The sequence below is a fragment of the Heterodontus francisci genome, chromosome 7, assembly GCF_036365525.1.
Source record: "Heterodontus francisci isolate sHetFra1 chromosome 7, sHetFra1.hap1, whole genome shotgun sequence".
NCBI classification, from domain to species: domain Eukaryota; kingdom Metazoa; phylum Chordata; class Chondrichthyes; order Heterodontiformes; family Heterodontidae; genus Heterodontus; species Heterodontus francisci.
The window spans coordinates 133,588,186-133,604,667 of record NC_090377.1 but is presented as its reverse complement, the minus strand read 5'-3'; the positions used below and the strand labels follow the sequence as shown (position 1 = coordinate 133,604,667).

Here is a 16,482-nt window from a genome sequence, read left to right as displayed (position 1 = left end):
CTGGTAATGCACCGCCTGCCGTATTAATGTTAGTAAAATAATAGGCGTCCAGGGCATTGCCTGAAGCAGGGGTTATACAAATAGGGAGTCTCAGCCTGTTCGAGGCCTACTGGGGCCAATCTGGGTGTCCTGAACACTGCTGGTACAGGCCGTCCATCAAACAGTAATGTGACCATGCTCAGCTAGTCTGTTTTCAGGACGTGAGTTGATGGTCCAGGACGCCAGGGAGTCTTTGAATAGTGCCGTGGGATCTTTTACATTGACCTGCAAGAACAGAATAAGTCTCTGTTTAAAGTCTCATCCGAAAGACGGCGCCTCCGACAGTGCAGCACTCCTTCAGTCCTGCACTAGAGTGGGGCTTGGCCTCGCGACCTGCTGACTCAGAGGCCAGAGTGCTACCAACTGAGCCACAGCTGACACATTCGAAGGAAGAAAGAGAACTGGGCGGCTAAGTTTGATTAGAACCATCAGCTGGCATGGAGGGTAAACGCAGGTACAGTTGGATTGAATGACCTGTGTCCGTGTTGTAATTTAATGTATTCCTTTCAGCATCAGCCAGCTTTCTGCTGGGAGTGAAGGCTTGAGATTTTCTCTGAATGAGCGCAGAGAGTAATGCCACAAACCCCTCTCTTGTCCTGCAGTGCGATCGAGAAGCTGAATGGCCACCAGTTTGAAAGGTACGCCCTGAGGATCTCATACATCCCGGACGAGGAGGCGATGCAGCTCCCAGTGCAGCGGCCGCGCCGAGGGACGGGGAGTCGGTCCAGCCGGGAGCACAGCCAGTCTGCGGGCGCCATCCCCTCGCACAAGCAGCTGGACGTCCCGCTGCGGATCCTCGTCCCCACCCAGTTCGTCGGCGCCATCATCGGAAAGGAGGGGCTGACCATCAAGAATGTCACACAGCAGACACAGTCAAAGTAAGAGTTGAGGTGGCAGATTCCCCTCGTGGAACCAGCCGGGCCTATGGCCAGGCAGCTGGGGCCCTGGCGGGGGCTTGGGGGTGGGGGGATGTGGGGGGGCTTCATGGCTTCAGGTCACAGCCCCCCCGGCACCCCACCCGAGTGGTGTTCACACTCATCGCACTGTTGGGAGCTGATGGACGTTCCTGCTGAGGCAACTTGGGGGCCAGTGAGGGGGGTGCATGTTACCAGACAGGGCCCTCATATGGGGGTGGGGGGTGGGATGAGTTCCCCATGGAGAGGGGGAAGGGAGGTTGAGTTTACCCATTTGCCGGGGGGGGAGCGGGCGTTGCGGTGATTGAGTTCCTCATTGGCTGGGGAAGAGTTGGGGTAGAGCTTGACGCCATGGAGTCGGCCATTCACGGTTTGCCATACAGACCACCCTCGATGCTGTGGTCCAGTCCTTTTCCTTTGAGATTTGCAGTTAATTTGATCTGAACCTGGCTGGTGCCACATCCAATAACTGCTGTACCCTGGCTTTCAATCGCATGTTTTCACAACAACACATCCACCACTTGCCCTGCTGAACGGTGGTCCCTGTGGTGCCCCCTGTTGGTTGTGGCTCCCCCTGCGCCGAGCCCAGCCTGCGGCTGTTTGTCCTCTCTATACACGAGGCCCGCTCTACTCCCTCTCTCTCTCTCCTTCCTCGCCTAGAATTGACATCCATAGGAAGGAGAACGCAGGTGCGGCTGAGAAACCCATCACCATTCATTCAACGGCTGAGGGATGCACTGCGGCCTGTAACATGATCCAAGAAATCATGCACAAAGAGGCAGAGGACACCAAATTGTAAGTAAACTGGGAGCTGGATCATCATCTCATCACTCCTGGGTTTCTGCAAGGGTTTTGCGTGTCTGTTTCACTCTGATCCACTCCCTCCTTTTGTGCTTTTGCATTTTCTCTCTCTGTCTGTCTGCTTGACTCTCTCTCTCTGTATTTATGCCTCTGTCTATCTGTATGTCTGTCTCTGTCTGTCTCTCTCTGTCTTACTCGCTCTGTATGTATCTGTCTGTATCTCTTTGTATGTCTCTTTCTGTCCCTCGCTGTATGTCTCTATCTGTCTCACTCTTTATCTGTCTCTATCTGCCTCTCTGTGTCTCTCTTTCTCTCTGCATCTTTCTCTCTCTGCATCTTTCTCTCTGTCACTTTGTCTCTCTCTCTCTTTCTATCTCTCTCTCTTTCTCTGTCTCATTTATGCTTGTCCTCTCCAGTTCTCTGTAAAATGACTGTTCATAAGTTATTCTCCCCACTGACATTTAACTCTTTAGTTCCATATTTTGAAAGTTATAGCCTCCCCTAGTAATTAATAATCTGGAATTAAAAGCTAGTCTATAATGGTGCCATGAAACTATCATCAATTGCCATAAAAACCCATCTGGTTCACTGATGCCCTTAAGGGAAGGAAATCTGCAGTCCTTACCTGGTCTGGCCTACAGGTGACTCCAGATCCACAGCAATGTGTTGACTCTTAACTGCCCTCTGAAATGGCCTAGCAAACCACTCAGTTATCAAGGGCAATTAGGGATGGGCAACAAATGCTGGCCTTGCCAGCGACGCCCACATCACATGAAAGAATCAAAAAAAAGTGGAAATGCAAAACCCTCACTGCTTTCTTTCCTCCTTCCCTCCTTCGCTCTTTCTTTTGTATCATATGGGCGGCACAGTGGTGCAGTGGTTAGCACCGCAGCCTCACAGCTCCAGCGACCCGGGTTCGGTTCTGAGTACTGCCTGTGTGGAGTTTGCAAGTTCTCCCTGTGACTGCGTGGGTTTCCGCCGGGTGCTCTGGTTTCCTCCCACAGCCAAAGACTTGCAGGTTGATTGGTAAATTGGCTATTGTAAATTGCCCCTAGTGTAGGTCGGTGGTAGGAGAATGGTGAGGATCTGGTAGGGAATATGGGATTAATGTAGGATTAGTATAAATGGGTGGTTGTTGGTCGGCACAGACTTGGTGGGCCGAAGGGCCTGTTTCAGTGCTGTTTCTCTAAATAAATAAAAAATAAAATAAATATCTCTCTCCTTCCAGTCTTCCTCTCCCTTTCTTCTTCCTCTCTCCTCTACAATGCCTTATCAAACACTCTGATGTCAGCTACAACATGGGTTAAATGCAAAGTAAATCTCCCTTTACACTGCCTCTATTAAGAGAAGTGGATGAGGAAATTCGAGATGCTCGAGCTGTAATCATCCAAAATGCTTGATGCCTGTATTGTCCCCTTGGATTGGACAACCTCCTCCTGTTCCTATGTTCCATCAAACACTCCCAGGGCAGGTACAGCACGGGGTTAGATACAGAGTAAAGCTCCCTCTACACTGTTCCATCAAACACTCCCAGGGCAGGTACAGCATGGGTTAGATACAGAGTAAAGCTCCCTCTACACTGTTCCATCAAACACTCCCTGGGCAGGTACAGCATGGGTTAGATACAGAGTAAAGCTCCCTCTACACTGTTCCATTAAACACTCCCAGGGCAGGTACAGCATGGGTTAGATACAGAGTAAAGCTCCCTCTACACTGTTCCATCAAACACTCCCAGGGCAGGTACAGCATGGGTTAGATACAGAGTAAAGCTCCCTCTACACTGTTCCATTAAACTCTCCCAGGGCAGGTACAGCATGGGTTAGATACAGAGTAAAGCTCCCTCGACACTGTTCCATTAAACACTCTCAGGACAGGTACAGCATGGGTTAGATACAGAGTAAAGCTCCCTCTACATTGTTCCATTAAACACTCCCAGGGCAGGTACTGCACGGGGTTAGATACAGAGTAAAGCTCCCTCTACACTGTTCCATTAAACACTCCCAGGACAGACCTGAGAAGAGCCAGTGAACTTGTGTGGTACTGAGCTGTGTTTTCAAAGTGTAAAGAGTGGGAGGAGGAGTCTGGCTTGGATGTGTGTGTAATGATTGTTCGTGTTCTTTAGCACTGAGGAGATCCCATTGAAAATCCTCGCCCACAACGGCTTCATGGGACGGTTGATCGGCAAAGAGGGACGCAATCTGAAGAAAATAGAGCAGGAAACAGGGACCAAAATAACCATCTCTCCGTAAGTTGAACGTGTGTTTGGTTAGAGCTGGTGCTTATTGTACAGGGGCTCTGCACAGAGGGAGCAGTGGGAAGTTTAAACAAGGTGCTTGAATTCAATCACCTGCTTTGTTCTTTTTTTCTGCTGATACAAGTGATTATTGTTGCCATGTTCCATTGCAAACCCCCTCGGGTCGATTTTAACCGAAGTCAAGATCGACCCGGTCCGAGGTGGGTTAGACAGAGTGACGCCGCCTGTAGACTATCCTGTCAAACATTCCCAGGCAGGTACAGCACAGTTTACATTAGGTTACAGAGATCCGGAGGTCAGGCATGACGTGGACAGGGTTCCTTCAGTAATGATCAAACCCTGACACACAATGAAATCAATTTGTGACGGGTGTTCCTGAAGCTGAGAGCAGGGGGAAAATTCTGTGTGGTCCTGATTTATGTCCAACCGCAGTCAGAAAGGGAGCGTTTGCTGAGTGCTGCTCCTTGCCCATACAAACCGGGGAAATGCACTCTGATACATTCGGGTCCTCCCCCGGCCCACCACATCGGGAGAGGCAAGTATTGACAGTTTAGACCCCCCTCCCCGCCCCTGCACTGTGCAGTCTGGCGAGAGCTGTGTTCCGGTAGTCACAGGGCACCGTGACACCAATGTCAGTCCGCTTCATCAGAAGCACTCTCGCGATCGCGGATTGTAAATGTAGAGCTGAGATGTCGGAGGGGGGGCTCCTGTTCTCGAGTGTGTCTGTCTTCTAAAGCATGTTTTTTGTGGCTGGTCAGGTTACAGGACTTGACACTCTATAACCCAGAGAGGACCATCACTGTAAAGGGCAGCATTGAGGCCTGCTCGAAAGCTGAAGTAGAAATTATGAAGAAACTCAGAGAGGCATATGAAAATGACCTTGCTGCTATGAATGTAAGTTCCATTTGTAGGATTTTTACCTGGTTTTACTGAATTGTTATCAAGAAAGCTTACTTTTCTATTGCAGCCTTTATACAGAGGGAAACATCCCACAGCTCTGAGACAAAGAGGAGATTAGGAAAGGTGACCAAATGCCTGGTTGGGGGTGAGGGAGTAGCGGGGGTGGGGGGGTGTGGTTTAAAGGAGGAGACTGAGATGGAGAGGTTTAGGGAGGGAAATCCAGAGCCTGGGCGGCTGAAGACATGGCCGACAGTGCTTTGGGTGAAGGGTAACTGAGCATCTCTGATGCTTTCAGGCTGGTGAGGGGCAGGACAGGCACAGTGGAGAAAGGCAGCTGCCCCTTCGTGATTCATTGGAGGAGAGAGATTCAGGAAGATGCACGGCGACAGAAAGAGGCAGACCATCCTGTGTAATATAGGAGAGGAGCCGGGGGAGTATTAAATATGGAGGGTGAGGGCGACTGCAAGAGTTGGGAGCTGCAGGATGGCAGAGGAGGGAGCCCATTCGGCCCATCGTATCACAGCGGTCCTGCCCCCTCCACCCATCCCGTGTGGGCCTGCATCCCTCTGCAGCCGCCGTACTTGTTTGCTCCCTGCTGGCCGATGGACAGTTCCGGATCTCGTTGAGCTGCTCCCTTCGTTCCCTGCCCTTGCTCCAGCTTTGCGCTCTCCTCCGCGTAAGCTCAGCGAGTGCAGTGGGACTGGGAAAAGAAGGACAACTCTCCGGAATCCACGAGGCAGTCTGACTGAAGTATTTGAAACAATGGTGGCAAAAGAAAAGCACTATCTTTTTCTTAAAGGAATTGCATTTAGAATTGGTATTGATGTGCAAGGTGAGCTTTGAACAGCTGTATTACCAAGTGGACCTCAGTTAGCGTGTGAGGCCTACAGGAAGGCATTGTTATCAGCCTGTTGCCATGGTGAAGAATGTGCACATTTTCTTTTCAATGTGATGCCTGAATAATGAACTATTCTGCACAAGGCTGAAAATATCCTCTGACGTGACATGGGCTTGCACACTGACTCACTCCCATTCACTCTTGTCAGGGCCAGATTTTGGGCCACGATAGCCCTTAGGCCCCAGGCTGCACACGGACCTTGTGTACACGAGGGTTTACCCTCACATTTCAAATTCTTTTTGTGAGCTTTGTGCTCACTGAGGTGAGCAGTTTTACTGCTGGGGATTATATACTTACCATTTCAGGCATAGGGGAGAACTGCAACCTCTCTTCACATCAGTCCAGCATGGGCTAGCTACATCGAATCATAGAATGATATATCGCAGGAGACCATTCAGTTCATCGTGCCTATTGCTGGCTCTTTAGTCAAGCTGTCCAGTTAATTCGACTCCCCTCCACTTTCCCCGTAGCCCTGCAATTTTTTTCCCCTTCAATTAAGAAAATAAGAAATAAGAGCAGGTGTAGGCCATTCAGCCCTTCGAGCCTGCTCTATGATTCAGTTATATCATGGCTGATCATACACCTCACCTCCACCTTCCCACACTATCCCCATATCTCTTAATCCCCTTTGTACCCAAAAATCTATTGACCTCTTGAATATACTTAATGACTGAATATCCACAACCCTCTGGGGTAGAGAAGTCCAAAGATTCACATCGCTTTGAGTGAAGAAAGTTCTCCTGATCTCAGTCCTAAAGAGCGACTCGTTATTCTGAGACTGTGACCCTGTGCCCTTGGCTCTCCGTCCAGGGGAAACATCTAGTATCTACCCTGTCACCACCTCACATCTCTAAACTGCAGACAATATAGGCCTAATCTACTGAATCTCTCCTCATATGATAATCCACTCATCCCAGGAATTAGTCGAATGAACCTTTGTTGCACTCTCTATAGGGCAAATGTATCCTTCCTTAAGTAAGGAGACCAAAACTGTACACAGTATTCCAGGTGTGATCTCACCAAGTTCCTATTTCATTGCAGTAAGACTTCTTTACTGTTATACTCCAATCCACTTTGTAATAAAGGCTAACACACCATTTGCTTCCTCATTGCTTGCTGTACCTGGATGTTAACTTAGTATTTTTCGTGTGCAAGGGCACCCAGATCCCTCCAAAGACCAACATTTCCCAATCTCTCACCGGTTAAAAAATATTCTGCTTTTCTCACCAAAGTGGATAACTTCACACTTGACCAAATTCCATGTGCCATGTTTGTACCCACTCGCTCAGCCTGTCTATATTCCTTTACCGCCTCCTTGCGTCCTCCTCACAGCTTGCTTTCACACCTAGCATTGTATCGTCTGCAAACGTGGCTATATTACACTCTGTCCACGCATCTAAGATGACAAATTGCTTCCCTCAAAGGCTTGTGAATCTTTGGAGTTCTTTACTCCAGAGTGCTGTGGATGCTCAGTCGTTCAGTACATTCAAGGCAGATGTCGATAGATTTTTGGCTATTAAGGGATATGAGGATAGTGCGGGATGGTGGAGTGATGGTACAAGATCAGCCATTGAATGGTGCAGCAGGCTGAAAGGGCCAAATGGCCTCCTCCAGCTCCTATTTCTTATGTTCGTAGTCATTGATATATATTTTAAATAGCTGAGGTCCGGGTACTGATCCTTGTAGAACCCTGCTGGTTACAGCCTGCCAACTCAAAAATGACCTGTTTTATTCCTACTCTCTGTTGAATGCGCGTTCATCAATCCTCAATCTATGCTAATATTTTACCCCTAATCTCGAGCCCTAAATTTGTGCAATAACCTCTTGTGAGGAGACTGATCAAATGCTTTTTAAAAATCCAAACACACAGAATACACTGGTTCCCATATTTATTCTGCTAGTTACAAAACAGAGCAGGGGGAGGTGTGGGTTATGGTGGAGCTGGTATTTCGGAGTGGGGGAGGTGTGTGTTATGGTGGAGCTGGTATTTGGGAGTGGGGAGAGGTATGGGTTATGGTGAAGCTGGTATTTCGAAGTGGGGAGAGGTGTGGGTTATGGTGGAGCTGGTATTTGGGAGTGGGGAGAGGTATGGGTTATGGTGAAGCTGGTATTTCGAAGTGGGAAAAGGTGTGGGTTATGGTGGAGCTGGTATTTGGGAGTGGGGGGAGGTGTGGGTTATGGTGGAGCTGGTATTTGGGAGTGGGGGAGGTGTGTGTTATGGTGGAGCTGGTATTTCGGAGTGGGGGAGGTGTGTGTTATGGTGGAGCTGGTATTTGGGAGCAGGAGCGGTGTGGGTTATGGTGGAGCTCGTATTTGGGAGTTGAGAGAGGTGTGGGTTATGGTGGAGCTGGTATTTGGGAGTGGGGTGAGGTGTGGGTTATGGTGGAGCTGGTATTTGGGAGTGGGGGAGGTGCGGGTAATGGTGGAGCTGGTATTTGGGGGTGGGGAGAGGTGTGGGTTATGGTGAGCTGGTATTTGGGAATGGGGAGAGGTGTGGGTAATGGTGGAGCTGGTATTTGGGAGTGGGGCGAGATGTGGGTGATGGTGGAGCTGGTATTTGGGAGTGGGGGAGGTGTGGGTAATGGTGGAGCTGGTATTTGGGGGTGGGGAGAGGTGTGGGTTATGGTGGAGCTGGTATTTGGGAGTGGGGGAGGTGTGGGTTATGGTGGAGCTGGTATTTGGGAATGGGGAGAGGTGTGGGTAATGGTGGAGCTGGTATTTGGGAGTGGGGGAGGTGTGGGTTATGCTGGTGCTGGTATTTGGGAGCGGGGGAGGTGTGGGTAATGTTGGAGCTGGTATTTGGGAGTGGGGAGAGGTGTGGGTTATGGTGGAGCTGGTATTTGGGAGCAGGAGAGGGGTGGGTTATGGTGGAGCTGGTATTTGGGAGTGGGCGAGGTGTGTGTTATGGTGGAGCTGGTATTTGGGAATGGGGAGAGGTGTGGGTAATGTTGGAGCTGGTATTTGGGAGTGGGGGAGGTGTGTGTTATGGTGGAGCTGGTATTTGGGAATGGGGAGAGGTGTGGGTTATGGTGGAGCTGGTATTTGGGAGTGGGGAGAGATGTGTGTTATGGTGGAGCCGGTATTTGTGAGTTGGGAGAGGTGTGGGTTAAGGTGCAGCTGGTATTTGGGAGTGGAGGGAGGTGTCTGTTATGGTGGAGCTCGTATTTGGGAGTTGGGGGAGGTGTGGGGTATGCTGGTGCTGGTATTTGGGAGTGGGAGGAGGTGTGGGTTATGGTGCAGCTGGTATTTGGGAGTGGAGAGAGGTGTGTGTGATGGTGGAGCTGGTATTTGGGAGTGGGGGAGAGGTGTGTGTTATGGTGGTGCTGGTATTCGGGAGTTGGGAGAGGTGTGGGTTATGGTGGAGCTGGTATTTGGGAGTGGGGGAGGTGTGGGTAATGGTGGAGCTGGTATTTGGGAGTGGGGGAGGTGTGGGTAATGGTGGAGCTGGTATTTGGGGGTGGGGAGAGGTGTGGATGATGGTGGAGCTGGTATTTGGGAGTGGGGGAGGTGTGGGATATGGTGGAGCTGGTATTTGGGAGCGGGGGAGGTGTGGGTAATGTTGGAGCTGGTATTTGGGAGAGGGGAGAGGTGTGGGTAATGTTGGAGCTGGTATTTGGGAGTGGGGAGAGGCGTGGGTAATGTTGGAGCTGGTATTTGGGAGTGGGGAGAGGTGTGGGTTATGGTGGAGCTGGTATTTGGGAGTGGGGGAGGTGTGTGTTATGGTGGAGCTGGTATTTGAGAGTGGGGGAGGTGTGGGTTATGGTGGTGGTATTTGGGAGTGAGGAGAGGTGTGGGTTATGGTGAAGCTGGTATTTGGGAGTGGGGAGAAGTGTGGGTAATGTTGGAGCTGGTATTTGGGAGTTGGGAGAGGTGTGTGTTATGGTGAAGCTGGTATTTGGGAATGGGGAGAGATGTGTGTTATGGTGGAGCTGGTATTTGGGAGTGGGGGAGGTGTGGGTTATGGTGAAGCTGGTATTTGGGAGTGGGCAGAGGTGTGTGTTATGGTGGAGCTGGTATTTGGGAGTGGGAGGAGGTGTGGGTTATGGTGGAGCTGGTATTTGGGAGTGGGAGGAGGTGTGGGTTATGGTGGAGCTGGTATTTGAGAGTGGGGGAGGTGTGGGTTATGGCAAAGCTGGTATTTGGGAGTGGGCAGAGGTGTGTGTTATGGTGGAGCTGGTATTTGGGAGTGGGAGGAGGTGTGGGTTATGGTGGAGCTGGTATTTGAGAGTGGGGGAGGTGTGGGTTATGGTGAAGCTGGTATTTGGGAGTGGGCAGAGGTGTGTGTTATGGTGGAGCTGGTATTTGGGAGTGGGAGAGGAGTGTGTTATGGTGGAGCTGGTATTTGGGAGTGGGCGAGATGTGTGTTATGGTGGAGCTGGTATTTGAGAGTGGGGGAGGTGTGGGTTATGGTGAAGCTGGTATTTGGGAGTGGGCAGAGGTGTGTGTTATGGTGGAGCTGGTATTTGGGAGTTGGGAGAGGTGTGGGTTATGGTGCAGCTGGTATTTGGGAGTGGGGAGAGGTGTGGGATATGGTGGAGATGGTATTTGGGAGTGGGGAGAGGTGTGGGTTATGGTGGAGCTGGTATTTGGGAGTGGGGGAGGTATGGGTTATGGTGGAGCTGGTATTTGGGAGTGGGGGAGGTGTGGGTTATGGTGGAGCTGGTATTTGGGAGTGGGCGAGGTGTGGGTTATGGTGAAGCTGGTGTTTCGGAGCAGGAGAGGTGTGGGTTATGGTGGAGCTGGTATTTGGGAGTGGGCGAGGTGTGTGTTATGGTGGAGCTGGTATTTGGGAATGGGGAGAGGTGTGGGTAATGTTGGAGCTGGTATTTGGGAGTGGGGGAGGTGTGTGTTATGGTGGAGCTGGTATTTGGGAGTGGGGAGAGGTGTGGGATATGGTGGAGCTGGTATTTGGGAGTGGGGAGAGGTGTGGGATATGGTGGAGCTGGTATTTGGGAGTGGGCGAGGTGTGTGTTGTGGTGGAGCTGGTATTTGGGAGTGGGGAGAGGTGTGGGATATGGTGGAGCTGGTATTTGGGAGTGGGGAGAGGTGTGGGATATGGTGGAGCTGGTATTTGGTAGTGGGCGAGGTGTGTTATGGTGGAGCTGGTATTTGGGAATGGGGAGAGGTGTGGGTAATGTTGGAGCTGGTATTTGGGAGTGGGGGAGGTGTGGGTTATGGTGGAGCTGGTATTTGGGAGTGGGGTAAGTGTGTGTCACGGTGGAGCTGGTATTTGGGAGTGGGAGGAGGTGTGTGTTATGATGGAGCTGGTATTTGAGAGTGGGGGAGGTGTGGGTTATGGTGAAGGTGGTATTTGGGAATTGGGAGAGGTGTGGGTTATGGTGGAGCTGGCATTTGGGAATTGGGAGAGATGTGTGTTATGGTGGAGCTGGTATTTGGGAGTTGGGAGAGGTGTGGGTAATGTTGGAGCTGGTATTTGGGAGTGGGAGGAGGTGTGTGTTATGATGGAGCTGGTATTTGAGAGTGGGGGAGTTGTGGGTTATGGTGGAGCTGGTATTTGAGAGTGGGGGAGGTGTGTGTTATGGTGGAGCTGGTATTTGAGAGTGGGGGAGGTGTGGGTTATGGTGGCGCTGGTATTTGGGAGTGGGAGGAGGTGTGGGTTATGGTGGCGCTGGTATTTGGGAGTGGGGAGAGGTGTGGGTTATGTTGGAGCTGGTATTTGGGAGTGGGGGAGAGGTGTGGGTTATGGTGGAGTTGGTATTTGGGAATTGGGAGAGATGTGTGTTATGGTGGAGCTGGTATTTGGGAGTTGGGAGAGGTGTGGGTAATGTTGGAGCTGGTATTTGGGAGTGGGGGAGAGGTGTGGGTTATGGTGGAGCTGGTATTAGGGAGTTGGCAGAGGTGTGGGTTATGGTGCAGCTGGTATTTGGGAGTGGGGAGAGGTGTGTGTTATGGTGGAGCTGGTATTTGGGAGTGGGAGGAGGCGTGGGTTATGGTGGAGCTAGTATTTGGGAGTGGGAGGAGGTGTGTGTTATGGTGGAGCTGGTAATTGAGAGTGGGGGAGGTGTGGGTTATGTTGGAGCTGGTATTTGAGAGTGGGGGAGGTGTGGGTTATGGTGGTGCTGGTATTTGGGAGTGGGAGGAGGTGTGGGTTATGGTGGAGCTGGTATTTGGGAGTGGGGGAGGTGTGGGTTATGGTGGTGGTATTTGGGAGTGGGGAGAGGTGTGGGTTATGGTGGAGCTGGTATTTGGGAGTGGGCAGAGGTGTGGGTTATGGTGAAGCTGGTATTTGGGAGCAGGAGAGGTGTGGGTTATGGTGGAGCTGGTATTTGGGAGTGGGCGAGGTGTGTGTTATGGTGGAGCTGGTATTTGGGAATGGGGAGAGGTGTGGGTAATGTTGGAGCTGGTATTTGGGAGTGGGGGAGGTGTGTGTTATGGTGGAGCTGGTATTTGGGAGTGGGGAGAGGTGTGGGATATGGTGGAGCTGGTATTTGGGAGTGGGGAGAGGTGTGGGATATGGTGGAGCTGGTATTTGGGAGTGGGGGAGATGTGGGTTATGGTGGAGCTGGTATTTGGGAGTGGGGTAAGTGTGTGTCATGGTGGAGCTGGTATTTGGGAGTGGGCAGAGGTGTGTGTTATGGTGGAGCTGGTATTTGGGAGTGGGGAGAGGTGTGGGATATGGTGGATATGGTATTTGGGAGTGGGGAGAGGTGTGGGTTATGGTGGAGCTGGTATTTGGGAGTGGGGGAGGTGTGGGTTATGGTGGAGCTGGTATTTGGGAGTGGGGGAGGTGTGGGTTATGGTGGAGCTGGTATTTGGGAGTGGGCGAGGTGTGGGTTATGGTGAAGCTGGTATTTGGGAGCAGGAGAGGTGTGGGTTATGGTGGAGCTGGTATTTGGGAGTGGGCGAGGTGTGTGTTTTGGTGGAGCTGGTATTTGGGAATGGGGAGAGGTGTGGGTAATGTTGGAGCTGGTATTTGGGAGTGGGGGAGGTGTGTGTTATGGTGGAGCTGGTATTTGGGAGTGGGGAGAGGTGTGGGATATGGTGGAGCTGGTATTTGGGAGTGGGGAGAGGTGTGGGATATGGTGGAGCTGGTATTTGGGAGTGGGGAGAGGTGTGGGATATGGTGGAGCTGGTATTTGGGAGTGGGCGAGGTGTGGGTTATGGTGAAGCTGGTATTTCGGAGCAGGAGAGGTGTGGGTTATGGTGGAGCTGGTATTTGGGAGTGGGCGAGGTGTGTGTTATGGTGGAGCTGGTATTTGGGAATGGGGAGAGGTGTGGGTAATGTTGGAGCTGGTATTTGGGAGTGGGGGAGGTGTGTGTTATGGTGGAGCTGGTATTTGGGAGTGGGGAGAGGTGTGGGATATGGTGGAGCTGGTATTTGGGAGTGGGGAGAGGTGTGGGATATGGTGGAGCTGGTATTTGGGAGTGGGCGAGGTGTGTGTTGTGGTGGAGCTGGTATTTGGGAGTGGGGAGAGGTGTGGGATATGGTGGAGCTGGTATTTGGGAGTGGGGAGAGGTGTGGGATATGGTGGAGCTGGTATTTGGGAGTGGGCGAGGTGTGTTATGGTGGAGCTGGTATTTGGGAATGGGGAGAGGTGTGGGTAATGTTGGAGCTGGTATTTGGGAGTGGGGGAGGTGTGGGTTATGGTGGAGCTGGTATTTGGGAGTGGGGTAAGGGTGTGTCACGGTGGAGCTGGTATTTGGGAGTGGGAGGAGGTGTGTGTTATGATGGAGCTGGTATTTGAGAGTGGGGGAGGTGTGGGTTATGGTGAAGGTGGTATTTGGGAATTGGGAGAGGTGTGGGTTATGGTGGAGCTGGCATTTGGGAATTGGGAGAGATGTGTGTTATGGTGGAGCTGGTATTTGGGAATGGGGAGAGGTGTGGGTAATGTTGGAGCTGGTATTTGGGAGTTGGGAGAGGTGTGTGTTATGATGGAGCTGGTATTTGAGAGTGGGGAAGTGTGGGTTATGGTGGAGCTGGTATTTGAGAGTGGGGGAGGTGTGTGTTATGGTGGAGCTGGTATTTGAGAGTGGGGGAGGTGTGGGTTATGGTGGCGCTGGTATTTGGGAGTGGGAGGAGGTGTGGGTTATGGTGGCGCTGGTATTTGGGACTGGGGAGAGGTGTGGGTTATGTTGGAGCTGGTATTTGGGAGTGGGGGAGAGGTGTGGGTTATGGTGGAGTTGGTATTTGGGAATTGGGAGAGAGGTGTGTTATGGTGGAGCTGCTATTTGGGAGTGGGAGGAGGCGTGGGTTATGGTGGAGCTAGTATTTGGGAGTGGGAGGAGGTGTGTGTTATGGTGGAGCTGGTAATTGAGAGTGGGGGAGGTGTGGGTTATGGTGAAGCTGGTATTTGGGAGTGGGGGAGGTGTGTGTTATGGTGAAGCTGGTATTTGGGAGTGGGGGAGGTGTGTGTTATGGTGAAGCTGGTATTTGGGAGTGGGGGAGGTGTGTGTTATGGTGGAGCTGGTATTTGAGAGTGGGGGAGGTGTGGGTTATGGTGGTGCTGGTATTTGGGAGTGGGAGGAGGTGTGGGTTATGGTGGAGCTGGTATTTGGGAGTGGGGGAGGTGTGGGTTATGGTGGTGGTATTTGGGAGTGGGGAGAGGTGTGGGTTATGGTGGAGCTGGTATTTGGGAGCAGGAGAGGTGTGGGTTATGGTGGAGCTGGTATTTGGGAGTGGGCGAGGTGTGTGTTATGGTGGAGCTGGTATTTGGGAATGGGGAGAGGTGTGGGTAATGTTGGAGCTGGTATTTGGGAGTGGGGGAGGTGTGTGTTATGGTGGAGCTGGTATTTGGGAGTGGGGAGAGGTGTGGGATATGGTGGAGCTGGTATTTGGGAGTGGGGAGAGGTGTGGGATATGGTGGAGCTGGTATTTGGGAGTGGGCGAGGTGTGTGTTATGGTGGAGCTGGTATTTGGGAGTGGGCGAGGTGTGTGTTATGGTGGAGCTGATATTTGGGAATGGGGAGAGGTGTGGGTAATGTTGGAGCTGGTATTTGGTAGTGGGGGAGGTGTGGGTTATGGTGGAGCTGGTATTTGGGAGTGGGGTAAGTGTGTGTCATGGTGGAGCTGGTATTTGGGAGTGGGCAGAGGTGTGTGTTATGGTGGAGCTGGTATTTGGGAGTGGGGAGAGGTGTGGGATATGGTGGAGATGGTATTTGGGAGTGGGGAGAGGTGTGGGTTATGGTGGAGCTGGTATTTGGGTGTGGGGGAGGTGTGAGTTATGGTGGAGCTGGTATTTGGGAGTGGGGGAGGTGTGGGTTATGGTGGAGCTGGTATTTGGGAGTGGGCGAGGTGTGGGTTATGGTGAAGCTGGTATTTGGGAGCAGGAGAGGTGTGGGTTATGGTGGAGCTGGTATTTGGGAGTGGGCGAGGTGTGTGTTTTGGTGGAGCTGGTATTTGGGAATGGGGAGAGGTGTGGGTAATGTTGGAGCTGGTATTTGGGAGTGGGGGAGGTGTGTGTTATGGTGGAGCTGGTATTTGGGAGTGGGGAGAGGTGTGGCATATGGTGGAGCTGGTATTTGGGAGTGGGGAGAGGTGTGGGATATGGTGGAGCTGGTATTTGGGAGTGGGGAGAGGTGTGGGATATGGTGGAGCTGGTATTTGGGAGTGGGCGAGGTGTGTGTTATGGTGGAGCTGGTATTTGGGAGTTGGGGGAGGTGTGGGTTATGGTGGAGCTGGTATTTGGGAGTGGGGAGAGGTGTGGGATATGGTGGAGCTGGTATTTGGGAGTGGGCGAGGTGTGTGTTATGGTGGAGCTGGTATTTGGGAATGGGGAGAGGTGTGGGTAATGTTGGAGCTGGTATTTGGGAGTGGGGGAGGTGTGGGTTATGGTGGAGCTGGTATTTGGGAGTGGGGTAAGTGTGTGTCATGGTGGAGCTGGTATTTGGGAGTGGGAGGAGGTGTGTGTTATGATGGAGCTGGTATTTGAGAGTGGGGGAGGTGTGGGTTATGGTGAAGGTGGTATTTGGGAATTGGGAGAGGTGTGTGTTATGGTGGAGCTGGTATTTGGGAATTGGGAGAGATGTGTGTTATGGTGGAGCTGGTATTTGGGAGTTGGGAGAGGTGTGGGTAATGTTGGAGCTGGTATTTGGGAGTGGGGGAGGTGTGTGTTATGGTGAAGCTGGTCTTTGGGAGTGGGGGAGGTGTGTGTTATGGTGGAGCTGGTATTTGAGAGTGGGGGAGGTGTGGGTTATGGTGGCGCTGGTATTTGGGAGTGGGGGAGGTGTGGGTTATGGTGGTGGTATTTGGGAGTGGGGAGAGGTGTGGGTTATGTTGGAGCTGGTATTTGGGAGTGGGGGAGAGGTGTGGGTTATGGTGGAGTTGGTATTTGGGAATTGGGAGAGATGTGTGTTATGGTGGAGCTGGTATTTGGGAGTTGGGAGAGGTGTGGGTAATGTTGGAGCTGGTATTTGGGAGTGGGGGAGAGGTGTGGGTTATGGTGGAGCTGGTATTTGGGAATTGGGAGAGATGTGTGTTATGGTGGAGCTGGTATTTGGGAGTTGGGAGAGGTGTGGGTAATGTTGGACCTGGTATTTGGGAGTGGGGGAGAGGTGTGGGTTATGTTGGAGCTGGTATTTGGGAGTGGGGGAGAGGTGTGTGTTATGGTGGAGCTGGTATTTGGGAGTGGGAGGAGGTGTGGGTTATGGTGGAGCTGGTATTTGGGAGTGGGGGAGGTGTGTGTTATGGTGGAGCTGGTATTTGGGAGTGGGCAGAG

General features: G+C 51.8%; 1 protein-coding gene across 6 annotated transcripts in view; it reads left to right on the top strand.

The window, feature by feature from the left end:
• igf2bp2a (insulin-like growth factor 2 mRNA binding protein 2a) overlaps window positions 1-16,482 on the top strand; it is a 240,792-nt gene that overhangs the window by 140,679 nt on the left and 83,631 nt on the right. For 5 of the 6 annotated variants that reach the window (XR_010975418.1, XM_068036190.1, XM_068036191.1 and 2 more), the window contains exons 6-9: window positions 642-917; window positions 1,614-1,748; window positions 3,877-3,999; window positions 4,767-4,902. Coding sequence is in view for 5 of the 6 variants with exons in the window: in XM_068036190.1 (XP_067892291.1) it covers window positions 642-917; window positions 1,614-1,748; window positions 3,877-3,999; window positions 4,767-4,902 (670 nt within the window). In the remaining variant the exon portion in view is untranslated. Of the gene's footprint in view, window positions 1-387; window positions 494-641; window positions 918-1,613; window positions 1,749-3,876; window positions 4,000-4,766; window positions 4,903-16,482 lie in introns of those variants that run through there. The other variant, XM_068036194.1, reaches the window with a different exon arrangement.